This window comes from Vicugna pacos, chromosome 1, assembly GCF_048564905.1.
Source record: "Vicugna pacos chromosome 1, VicPac4, whole genome shotgun sequence".
NCBI classification, from domain to species: domain Eukaryota; kingdom Metazoa; phylum Chordata; class Mammalia; order Artiodactyla; family Camelidae; genus Vicugna; species Vicugna pacos.
The window spans coordinates 76,998,190-77,011,301 of record NC_132987.1 but is presented as its reverse complement, the minus strand read 5'-3'; the positions used below and the strand labels follow the sequence as shown (position 1 = coordinate 77,011,301).

General features: G+C 38.4%; 1 protein-coding gene across 1 annotated transcript in view; it reads right to left on the bottom strand.

Moving 5' to 3' along the window:
• MYH15 (myosin heavy chain 15) overlaps positions 1–13,112 on the bottom strand; it is a 133,081-nt gene that overhangs the window by 46,973 nt on the left and 72,996 nt on the right. The window contains exons 26-28 of the mRNA XM_072970807.1: positions 12,277–12,367; positions 9,900–10,289; positions 3,202–3,328 (exon numbers count right to left, since the gene is read on the bottom strand). Of these exons, the coding sequence (XP_072826908.1) occupies positions 3,202–3,328; positions 9,900–10,289; positions 12,277–12,367 (608 nt within the window). The remainder of the gene's footprint in view (positions 1–3,201; positions 3,329–9,899; positions 10,290–12,276; positions 12,368–13,112) is intronic.

The following is a 13,112-nucleotide window of genomic DNA, read 5'->3' as shown; positions in this document are numbered from 1 at the left end:
GAATGAATAAAGAAGATGTGATATATATATCCAATAGACTATTACTCAGTCATGAAAAATAATGGAAGTCATATCATTTGTAATAACATGGACAGACCTAAAGGGTAATATGCTAAATAAGTTAGAAAAATACAAATACTATATTATTTCTCTTATATGTGGAATCTAAAAAGAAACAGACAAACAAAACAACACAGAAACAAACTCATACATACAGAGAGCAAACTAGTGGTCACTAGAGGGGAAGGAGCTGGGGGTTAGATGAAATAGGTGAAAGGGGTTAAGAGATACAAACTTCCAATTATAAAATAAATAAGTCATGGGGGATATGATGTACAGCATAGGGAATATAGTCATTAGTACCAAAATAACTTCATATAGTGACAGATGGTTATCAGATTTATTGTGGTTATCAATTTGTAATGTAAATCAATGTTGAATCACTAGGTTGTACACCTGAAACTAGTATTATATTGTATGTCAACTATACTTCTATAAAAAAAAAAAGGAAAAAAAGCCTTCGAGAATTGAGAGCCATCAAGTTCACAATGGCATTTATGTGTTTTCTGAAATCTAATTTTTACCTAAAAGCTCCACTTTTATTATTGGTAACAAATATTGTCAGTTGTTTTCCTTGTAGTGACAGGCTCACTTTGTTCATTTTTGAGAAAATATCTGCCAAATATCTATATCTGAATAAGCATTGTTTGTCAAATATTCTTTTTAGTAAATACTATGCTCCCTGAAAAAAAAAAAACCTGCTAGTTCAGCTCAGAACTTAAACAATCACACATCCTACTTCAGTATGAAACAGAAATGTTTTATGCATACTTTTTGTTTTGTCACACAGAATATTAAAAAGACATATACTTGGGATTGAGATGTCATATAATCAAATTTTACTGTTTCATTAAGGACATTCTTAAGTAAAACTGACTTTGTGACTGAGTATGTATCAGTGAATACAATGATTAATAGCACAGTGCGATGTACCACCTTGCTTGTGATAAAGGCTCCTGCGTTTTGAAGTGTCATTGTTTTGCACCATCAATAACAGTGGCAAAAGAATTTAAAAAGCAAACAGTGGTTTAGTATTATAATGAAATAGCTCTAACCTTTGAGGTCCCCTGAAAAAGTCTTGGTGACTGCTGGGATTCCATGGACCCAAATTTGAGAAGCTCTGGGGGATAAGATCATATTTAAAAGTATTCTGAAAAAATATCAATGTATTAGGGGGGTTAAGACTAACATATTATATACTTTGTAGATCTAGGACCCACTTAACATGGCTTAATTGAGCACATTTACTATTAGTCTCCTTTGAAAGCAGTGGACAGGAAGGGCATGAGAAAGACACTGGTGATAGCAGCAAAAAAAAGCAGCAAAAAGTCTGGAGCATAGCCCTTGGCAGGAGGAGGAGAGGTTTGGACAGGTATATATTTAAAATTTAATTCATGCAAAAGCTAAAAGGTAAAGCTAAGAATTAAAAGAGGAAGTAAAAGGTCCTGCATCCTAAGCGGAATTATCATCCCAGATCCACTTTCATTTCACTCACCTACCAATTTCCTCAGCAAAAAAATAAGTAGAAAATTATGCCAGTAACTAGAGGGAGGTAGGCAATGCCTATCAAAACAAATCGTATACAGCACCTCCTGCAGGGCCAGACATACACGAGTTTAGCAGCCTCGTATCCGGACTGCACCACATGCAGACTGTACCCTAAATGGAACAGAAGATCAAATTGGGGATTTTGTAATGAGGTCAAGTGTCACACCCCTGTCACCAGCATGAGAAGAGTCCTACTTAGTGTCCCTGCCAGAACCTGAAAGAACACTTTCCCTTTAGATTACCAGGTTTGTACTCTTACCAGTTCATTTTAATTTAGCTTTGACTCTAGATTTAGCATCTAGAAACAGGTGTCCATGAGCAGAAGGATGATTATGCAGTTCAAATGGTCTTCATTCTCTTTTCAAAGTGAGTGCCTCTGGGTATCAAGATACTTTATTTTCATTGGCCTAGGAATTCCATCACTGGGAAATACATTACAAAAAATAATTCTAATTACAGACAAACAGCTAGCCACATGCTATTCATAGCAAAGAAACAAGTTACAGGGCAAGGTGAAGTCAACCACAGTCCATCTCCTTGATGGATTGGAACAGCCATCATAAATGACTGAGAATCTGAGATACAAGATAACTCATGACAAATTGCAAAAGAAAAATCCTAAATAGATTGCCACCATGTAAAAGACAGGAAAAAAATAACCCACTATCAATAGTGGTTGATAGTTGAGAGGAAGCCATGGAACATTTTTCTACTTTTAATTTATTTACCACATGTTTGTGGAGCACCAGTAAGTGGCTGGCATTGTTCCACATGATTGACGTGAACAAGGCAAAGACCCTTGCCCTTGTGTAGCTTATTACACTTCGGCAGATGGAGACAAGACAAATAAACTTATTTATTAGGTCAAGCAGATAGTTTGTTTGAAGGTATTAAATACTATGAAAACAGAAACACAGGGAGAAAACTGGTTGAGAGCACTTCTCAACAAGGCCCATCCTGACTTCCCCCCGATATCCCTCTGATTAACCCCCATCCTGAAGTCTTCACAAAATTAATAGGGCATTTTAGGTAGAAGAAATAGGAGGCAGAAGACTCGAGGGTGAGAATTGACTGGTATGTTCAAAACACAGCAAAGAGATCCACGTGACCAAGGCAGAATGAGAGAAGGGGAAGTAGAAGAAGAGCTGAGAGAGAGAACGGGGCCCAATCATGGGGCCCTGGGAGACCATTGTCCAGACTATGGCTTTTACTGAATATAAATAAGAGGTGTGGGTTCATTGGTGAAAATTAGAAATAATGCCTATTTCAATGAGATAGATGTGACAGACGCATGTCTTGTAGCTGTGTGGACAGCCCCTACCATCCTTTGATCTTGCGAGTTCTTCAGCCAACTGCATATTACTTTTCCCCTTTATGGGAGACAAATAGGCAGGGCCTTCCAAACTGGTATAGAGGGGATCCTTCCCAGACAAGAGCATGTCTGTGGACAAGGGTCCATCAGTGCCTCATTCCTCCCCCAGAATCTTTCAGTACCCACTCAGGCTCAGTGATGAGTTTATCAACTCGTTTGTCTCTCCACGTGTTGGCTGGGACTGAGCCTCCTCAGTGAGGCAGCAATGAGAGTTTACTTACCATTCTCACTCCGGAGCTTTGTCTTCTGTGCTGTCAGGTCATTTGCCAACTGAGTCACTTCTTCTAGCTTTGCATTTGCTTGATTCAAGCGTTCTTCATACAGACCACAGAGCTTCTCAGCACTAGCCTATGAATTGAGAAGGAAGGGTTGAGTATGACTTATAAAGGCCATGCTGAACTAGCTGCATGAGGACAGAGGGGAAGGTGGCTCCTAGGACCATGTGCTCTCTTCTGCCCTGAAAGCCACAGCCAGCATTGAGAGACCATGTCTTCTAACCTACATAAGCACAAAAAACTCAAGGTCTTGGACCCAGAAAGGCCCAAACTTTTCAGATTATAGATGTTAATGAAGAAACCCAACTTTCTGGGCATTGGGACCTTCTCTGGGATTCTTTGTTTTTCTGAAGAAGGAAACATCTCAAACACTGATGAAGTATATAGTCACGCCCTGACATTACATCATATAATTAATCATCTTTCTCTCTCACTAGATATAAGTATCATGAGGGTAAAGATTCCATTTAACTACAGATTATATCTGTAGTGCCTATTCTGAGCACATGCTAGGCACTCAGTCCACAAGGGGGTAGGTTCAGAGGGAAGGGAAAGGAAAGATGGGAGGGTCTGGAGGAAGAGGGAAGGAAATCCACAAGGCTGAGCAAGAAGAATAGGAGAGAGTGGATGGGTCTGAGCTGCAATAGCACAGTAATAGAAATCTAAACTTTCCAAACAGCTGGACCCTCCCAATCACTAGGACTCCAGGCTCATGATTACCCTGCTGCGTGAACACTTCAATCCCAGACTCCAGCTTCTCAGAATTGGTTGTTCATGCTTGAAGAAAAGGATGTACCATTGGCCTTTGTACTGCTCCCTGGTTTAGGTCACTAATCTAATCACCCAGACTTTTGTCACATCCAGATTTTTGTCATCCAGAGTTTAACATAGCTGATTTTGTGTTTTGCTCTTTACCTGTATTAAATCTCAATCCAAACAACCACCCTGTGACGCTTTTGTCTCTGCAAAGAATGAATGCAATGGAAATAGAAGACAAAGAAAAGATCACATCAATATCATTCCCGGGAAATGATGAAAACTGTGAAATCTGGTGGTGAATCTCATAGCTTCAATGTTAAACTAATTTTTATGATGTAGCAATGGCCAAGGACCAGAAACATTTCAAAGATGATGCCAGATTTGGTCCTCTGGAAAACTGTATCAGCAAATACTTTGGTGATCTCTAGCTGGAGCCTAGGCTGTGTTGAAGGTTGTTCTCTTTAAGCTTACACTAATGAATATTTTAAACTCCTTATGAAACACTACTAGATTACATCTTCTATCCGCAAGGCCAAATGAAGTGCTTGACAAAAAACAGGCACTTAATAAATGTCTAAGACACTCAAATTATTGCAAACTTTAGAAGAGAGGTTGGCCAACATTCCCACTGAGGTTTACTTAGAGGTCACATTCAAGCTTTCCTCATAAACCCCAACCCCCGAATTATTTTTCACTTGGTCAGGATACTATCCGCTGATTAGCAAACAAGTGAAGAGGCAGATTCGGCCCCTACCCATGTGGAGACTGACAAGCAATGTCATGTAGTTCTACTCACGGATGTTCCACAGCACACCCAGGCTTGGTGCTGGTTATGAAACCAGAGCCGGCAGAGATTCAGTGATCAGCTTTTTGTACAATGTCATCAGCATCACGTAGGCTGCAGCACTGATGTTAACTGCCAGGCACACTCAATTACCCACCCTCTCCACTTGCTACTAGAAGCTATAATGGCGACAAGTGTAACAGGTTTTAGACGGTCTGTAATTTCCAATGTTTTGAATGTTGAATATGTTTGCTCTCATTTCTGAAACTAATTTGACAGTCAAAGTTGGCACACTCATTGTTTTCCTCATCATATTCCTTGAGAATTCAGGTTGGCTCTGTTTTATAAATGAGAAAATGGAGTCAAAGAGGCTAAATACCTGGTCCCAATTTGCATAGCTAGTATGTGTTGGAATTAGGGTTTGAACTGATAATTGCCTGTGCAGATGCAAATTTTAAAAAAGCCATACACTAGATACTAGATGCATAAACATATGTTGTATGAAGTAATAAAGGAACCACTAAAGATTCACTGACAATGTCCTAGTTAGCTCAAACTGTCATGAATCCTGGGTCCCCGAGGAAACTGGACAAAGATGTGATGACTGTGTGAACCACCTTTATTTTATGTTGTCTCCAATAATAAATGACCCATTAACTGGGCCAGGAGGAACACAACCAGATGTGAGAAATGCCACTCTGTGTGTGGCCCTAAGTATGCTCTACTACACACCTGTTTGCTGAGGGTGAAAGAAAATAGATCTCTACAAGACAACTCAGTCAGTAGTATGAAAATAGCAAGTTGAAGGAGCCATAAAACGCCCAGTTTTCAAGAGAAGCCTGTGTGGGAAAGCCCAGCTGGGCCAAGGCACTTGCCCTTAGACACAGCTTAATGGCAGAGATACATGGGCACTGTTAACATTGGTAAAGTGTTTTTAATTGAACAAGTGTTTTCATAAGCAGGATCTGCAAGAGACAATGAGATTGTTTGTCTAAAGGTGGCTTGTGCAAGGTTACGGCAAAAGAGTGGTACCTGCAAAATAACTTCAAACTTAAGCATAAAGATAGACACAAAAGTTTGATACCAGGAAGGAAGAAGTTAATGGAATAATGTACATTCATCCTAAAACTGGTTCTTAAAATGATGCATAAAATCGCTCTCTCGTAGAAACTCAGAAACCAAAGGGAATTCAAAATAATCAAGATAATTGTGAGATTGCCTCAGACTTCTAAATTGCCCTGGGCCTCTCTGTCAGCGTAATATGCTTTAGAAAATGCTTCGGTTTCCACTGTCCCACTGAGTATTGGCATTTCTGGCATTATAATTCAGGAAAAGATGAAGTAAACAATTTAAGAAAAAGTTCAGCATAATGGATCTGCCTATGAGAGTGAACATAATCAGCTGATCCCACCAACAAATATGCAAGGCAGCAGCAGAATGTGGTTGCCCATAGACATACACAGGATTGGAGTTGAGGCCCATCTCTGTCATGCAGATTTTGTAACCTTGGACAAATCAGTGAACCTGTAAGCCACAGAAATCCCGAGGCATATGTAAAAATCAGTGCTAGTAACTGCGTGTATAGGTTACAGAAAGCATGTAGTAAACATGAGTAAAAAAAGACCTAGTTTCTGCCTTAGAGATGTTGTCTATTTAAACAGAGTAAAAAGACCACACAAGGCAGCAGGACAAGGGGGACCCCAAAAGTGCTACAAGAACTCAGAAACATTGTATAAAGCTTCTTTATCCAGTCATCTGTTGATGAACATTTAGGTTGTTTCCATGTCTTGGCTATTGTAAATAATGCTGCTATGAACATTGGGGTGCATGTATCTTTTTGAATTAATGTTCCCTCTGGATATATGGCCAGGAATGGGATTGCTGGATCATATGGTAAGTCTGTTTTTAGTTTTTTGAGGAATCTCCATACTGTTTTCCATAACGGCTGTACCAAACTACATTCCCATCAACAATGTACCAGGGTTCCCTTTTCCCCACAGCCTCTCCAGCATTTATCACTTGTGGACTTTTGGATGATGGAATACTACTCAGCCATAAAAAATAATAAAATAATGCCATTTGCAGCAACATGGATGGACCTGGAGAATGTCATTCTAGGTGAATTAAGTCAGAAAGAGAAAGAAAAATACCATATGATATCACTTATATGTGGAATCTAAAAAAAAAAAACAAAAACACAAACCAACTTATTTACAAAACAGAAAGACTCACAGACATATTAAACAAACTTATGGTTACCAGCGGGGAAGAGGGTAGGAAGGGATAAATTGGGACTTAGAGATTTGCAGATACTAATATATATAAAATAAATAAACAATAAGTTTATACTGTATAGCACAGGGAACTATATTCAATATCTTATAGTAACTTATGTGAAAAAGAATATGAAAACGAATATATGTATGTTTCTATATGACTGAAGCACTGTGCTGTACACCAGAAATTGACACATTGTAAACTGACTCTACGTCAATAAAAATATATTTTAATAAAAGGAATTCGGAAACAGATAACATTTTCATAAGGGAAGTTGAACTTGAGCACTCCAGGGAGATGGTTTAGATTGAAAAAGGCATATTGGTGGAAAAATGGATATTTGGTAGAAGGCAAGCATTCTAGCTTGGGTAAGCGGAAGGTTCGGTAAACAAAGTAATGAAATCTAAAATTGGCAGGGCAAGGGAGTCAGATTACAGGCCAGATGGTTCCTTGAAGGGTGGAAGTTTGGAGTTCACTTTGAAGCAGGGACATGATTCAATAAAGCCATGTCTCAAAATATTCATATGGGTACTATATAAAATAGATTGGAAAAAAGACAGACTAGTAGCAAAAAGAAAGATAATTTAGGAAACCACTGCAGTAGTCCAGTCAAAATATAATGAAAGTCCTACAGGTGAGTGGGAATGACATGAAAAGTTACAAGATAGTGCAAAATTGACCTACTGTTAATAACTGATCAGACAGAAAAGAACACAAGAGGAAACAAGTAATCAATGACAGGCTTTGGGCAGAAAGAGTGTGCTGGTGACAAAAATGTCCATAGGAGATGTGTCAGCTTCAGGAGAAGGTGATAAGTTTGGTTTTAGACATTCTAATTTGAGGAAAGGGAGATATTACTGATCTTTGAAAGAACATATCAAGAAAATACTTTAAAGGTAATCAGAGGAATGAAAAGACTTTGCAGGGGTTAAAGGAGTAAGGAGGTAGTGAGGTATACACCTATGTGTGGGAGCTAGTCTCCAAAGATGGCCCCACAATGAGCCACAGTCTCTGTATTTGCACCCATGTGTAGACCCCTACCTCTGTGACTCAGCACTTCTGGGAGTCACACAGAATCACTCCACTGCTTTGTAAGCCTCCTTCACAAGAATCTTTGCAGCTCCTGCTTTGGTCTTTTGGAATACTTGCTTTTAGTGCCTTGAGTTGCCATGTAAGAAGTCCAACTCCTTAGGAAACCCAAGCTAGCCACGTGGAGAGATCATATGGAGAGAGAGATTTCCAGCCAGCCCCCAACAGTTCTAAATATCTCAGCCCAGGAGCCAGATACATGAGAGATTAAACCTTCAGCTGATTCTAGTCTCAATTGCCATCTGAGTTAAGACTGTCAACCCACAGAACCAAGAGAGATAATAATAAAATGTTGTTTTAAGCTACAAGGTTTTGGAGTGATTTGTTATATATCAATAGATGACTGAACATCACTCTTTGGTCAAGAAATCAGATTAAGATAGATTTGGACAGACTTTGCTTTTCTCTCAAAATACCATCCTTAGTATCTGAAGAAAAGTCTTTTATCATGGTTTTTTGTTTGTCTTCTGGAATGCGTGAATAATGATTATGCTGTAGAATATTCTATTCTTTGGAACAAGGAGGAAAGACATGGATTGAGTGAATAACTTATAAAGTGAAGAGAGAAATTATAACGAATGGTCTTGATCTTGTCAGTTAGGTCTTAACATTTATTAAAAGCATGGATTCAGAAAGGCAGGATAGAATCTGAAGATTTTGTTTCTCTTTTTAAATAAAAGAGAGTGAGTTAGAGGAATAAAAAATTTCTAAGAAGCAATGAAACTCTAGAGGAAGTCGGATACTATAAAATTCACACCTAACTAGTATGGATTTACGGTGAACCTATCAACAGTTTGATTTTATGGTTTTATGACTTCCTACTAAAATGTACAGAAACAGAAGAGTTTCTGAGGATAAAAGAAAGGCTAAGAGTATGGAGAGAGTAAGGTCTTCCAGGGCTTCATGGGGCTGAGGAAGAAAACTGAAGCCTACAGGGCATGGAGTGAGAATGTTTTCATTGCTGAGTTGAAGACAGAATCCATACAAAATGCAGAACACAGAAGAGATGGAGGAAGAGAGGACCTAAGTCCTCACTAGATTCATATTTTAAGACAATTGGAGGTGGGATGGCAGGGGTAGTGGAGAGAAAGAGGAGAGAGAAGAGCAGGGTCATTGTGTTTCTTTCTACTCAATGTGGTCTTTAAAGGAAATTAACGCTAAACATTTTCAGAGCCACTTAGTATCTGAAGAAATTCTACATTTTTCTGGCCACCATCCATGAAGGTCAAAGCTTTATTGTTGGTTTATCTCTTTCCCAGATGATTACAAATTCTGCTCATGAGGAGAACTTGGCACCAGCTCTTTGCTCTCCTTGACCTCAGCAAGCCTCCTCTCACCTGCCAGAAGGTAGGATGGCCCTTACCTGTGATCTGATGCTAATTATTTGAGATGAGAGCTGGCAGTATAGAGATTAATGGACTCAGTGAAGAAAGAACATGAGATAAACTTTCTTCTAGCACTGGCTCATTAAAGAGATGCTAAAGAACATGAAGGAGAAAAAATTCTCTCCTCCCCGCAAGACTGTGTGTGCCGCCATTCCTTCAGACAGACTCCAAGCACCTGAGCCTTTCCTAAGGGATGCTCCCAACTCAAAGTCGTCCTTCATGAGAGAAGCACTACAGCCCCACTAGCAAATACCTTGAGTCCCCAGCCTGGTTTAGTTTTCTTTTCCTTTCCCTCCTCTGACTACTTCCATGTTCTAAATCCTCAAGGAGGGCTTGGCAATGTGTATTACCTTAGCTCTGGCTGTCTGCTCAATGTGAGTCAGGAGGTCATTCACTTCGAGCTGCAAGTCACTCTTGTCTTTTTCCAACGTCTGCTTGACCTGTTGGAGATGTTCTACCTGGCTCTCCAGCTCAGCCAGGCTGTCTGCATGTCTCTTTCTCAAAGAGGCAGAAGTTGCCTCAAAGTGCAGTGTGGCTTCTTCCATGTTTCGGCGAAGCTTCTGGAATTTTGCTTCTTGTTTCTTAGTTATCTCCAGCTGAGCCAAACTGGCCCCTCCTGCCTCCTCCAGCCTCTCATTCAAGTCTTCCAGCTCTTGGATGAGGTCAGCTCTCTCCCTCTCTCCCTTGGCTCGAGTGGTCCTTTCAGCCTCCAGTTCCTCTTTCAAATCCTGTATCTGCGTCTGTAGCAATATAGAACTTTGACTTTCACTAAGCACTTGTAGCATATTTTATATTCAAGAGCTTTACTGTACCTTTAAAAAAATTTCTCACAACCAAGAACAACAACAACATTTCTGATTCCCATTTTCTAGTTAAAGAAGATAGAATACACAGAAATCAAGTGATCTGCTCCAAACCAGTATCAAGACCAGAATCAAAATGTGCAATTCCTCCCCATCTCCCAGCCTTTGGTGGTAAGCAAGCTCATTTAATTATGAAGGGGAAATTTAATAAAGAGCACTTTCCAAGGGAATAGAAAACATCTTTCATATAACAAGAAAAAAATTTAAAGAGTTTATAAAAAACAATATGATAAATTTTATGTATGCTACCTCACTCATCTGGATTTTGTTTACCTGACAATCTAAACTAGGGGAAACTTGGGCAAAAATCTGATCAATAGACTAAGTATCTCCAAGTTCAAGCAGCTAACTCATAAGAAACAGCATCAATTTAATTTTATACACAATTCTGACACACCTGGTTACTTGGTTTCTTAGCCTGAAGGTGATTTCAAGTAGCAGGACATTTGAAGTAACAAATTAAAGTTGGTAGAGGAATGGGACTAAGAAATTGAATAGGAATCTGATATCATTAGAAGCAGAATGAGACCAAACTAAAAAGTAGTGATAAGAGCTCTCAGAGCCAAAAACTCTTTCAGTATAAGGGCAAATAGCTATATAAATCTTTATAGCATCATTGTGGGGCAGCACAGTAAAATAATGTTCATTAACATCACCTTAAATAATTAGGCATAGGTTAGGGCAGGAGAAGAAAAGGATAAAATCTATTTTAGAATGTCTTTTCCTTCCCATTAAATAAGAGCATGATTGCTTAGAGGAAGCTAATTTCTAGATCACACCAAATAAGTACGACTATCAGGTCTGTAGATGAGTTGTGACAGAAACGATGCTGAAAAAGTTATTATGATGTCCATATCCAGGTTAATTGTGATCCCCTTTCAACTGGTTATCTTGGGATCCAATACCTTTATTCCAAATAATACTGTCATTGAACAAAACATTTCTGAAACATTTCTTCAAAAATAATCTTTGGAGTATTTTTTTAATGATCAAGGTAAGAAATTTATCTTTTGGATAGACTGAATTTTTTTTTTTGCATAAAGTCAAGTGTCATTTGAAGACGAATCTGGTGAATATGATAGTAATTGCTTGGAGATTAACATTGTGTCTGAAAGCACATCCATAAACCAGTGAGACTGGTTTCCTTATTTGGTTCAAAATGTCTCAGAAGCTAATTATCAGGGAAAAGTTCTATAATTATTTTGAGTAATAGTTACATTGGTGAGATAAATATTTAGCTCCAAAACAAGCAAAACAAATCTATCTGCATGTATTTGTGAGGAGTTACATGTATGCATGTTTTAAATTACTTTATAACATAGTCATAGAGTATAAAACCTTCACAAGGTCTAAAACTTATAAATAGCTGCCCGTTATCAAATGTTTTGAGGCTACAAGTAGTTACAAAACAGATTTTAAGCATAATTGTCTTCTAATAACAAAGACTAATCATCATAAAAAATTAAATTGCTACATTGAATGCTTACCAGAGGTCAGGCACTGAGCTTACCACTTAAACATCCTGTTGCATTTAATTTTAGATCAAAGGTTGTCAGGAGGGTCAATGAGTAAAAATATGCATGTCCAGGATTTTAGCACAAACCAAGTTTATGTCTGACATTCAACAGATTAGCTATTTGTTGTCATTATCTTCGTGATAAGGAAATCTAAGCTTAAACAGTAATTTTCTCTGGAGGCACATATCTGTAGAATGCCAGTTTATCTTCTCAGCCACTGTTCTTTTCTGTCTCTGCCTATTGTTGGCTAGGGGTATGGCTGCCTTGGCAGAGCATCTGTCATTGAGGTGCCAATCATCACCCATGATTGAACTCCAGGTGCACACAGGTACTTGATCAATGATTACCTGGAGCTCTTTAACCATCCTCTGAAGTTGAGCCACCAGGCTTTTCTCATTCTCCACCTTTGAACTCATCTGATTCATTTCTAATTCCTTCCTGTTAGGGAAAGAGGCATTAAATGGAATTGTTTACAGTAGTAACATTTTGCTTAAATATTCTTTTCATTATAGTAATGTCACATGAATTTATTTTCATTGTAGAAATTCAGTTATTACATCTATATCTGAAGTCTTCTTGTCTAACAAACCCAATCTCTCTCCCTTCCCTAGAGGTAACTACCAAAATCAGTTATGTGAAGCCTTCCAGACATTTTTCTGAGTACTGACATATGTTTGTGCTTATATAACAGTAGAAATAGTTTCATTTTCTTTACTGTGAAAGGTATAATATTGTATACATTTGTATCTGTAGTTCTATAACATTTTAACCCAATAATTCATGGAAATTTTTCCATATTGGCCTACACGTAGATCACTTCACTTAAAAATTAACTGTGACATACTAGTCTTATGCTTCAGAACTCATGTGGTTTATTTATCCATTTCCCCATTACTAAGCACTTAGGTTTTCCATGAAGTTTTACTTTCACAAATAACACTGTTCATACACATGCATCTTTGGGTACATGTGAGTATGTCTATAGAGTGGATACTGAGCAGGGATTTGATGCATTGAGTATAGGTATGTGTTTAAATTATAACCTTGCCCTTTGCCCTCCAATAGCAATGTGAAGTTATTTCGCTACATTTACACTTAATATTACCACACGTCTAAATTTCTCCTAATCTAACAGATTAGTATGTCATTGTTTTAATATGAATCTCCTTGTTTGCTAGTGGTA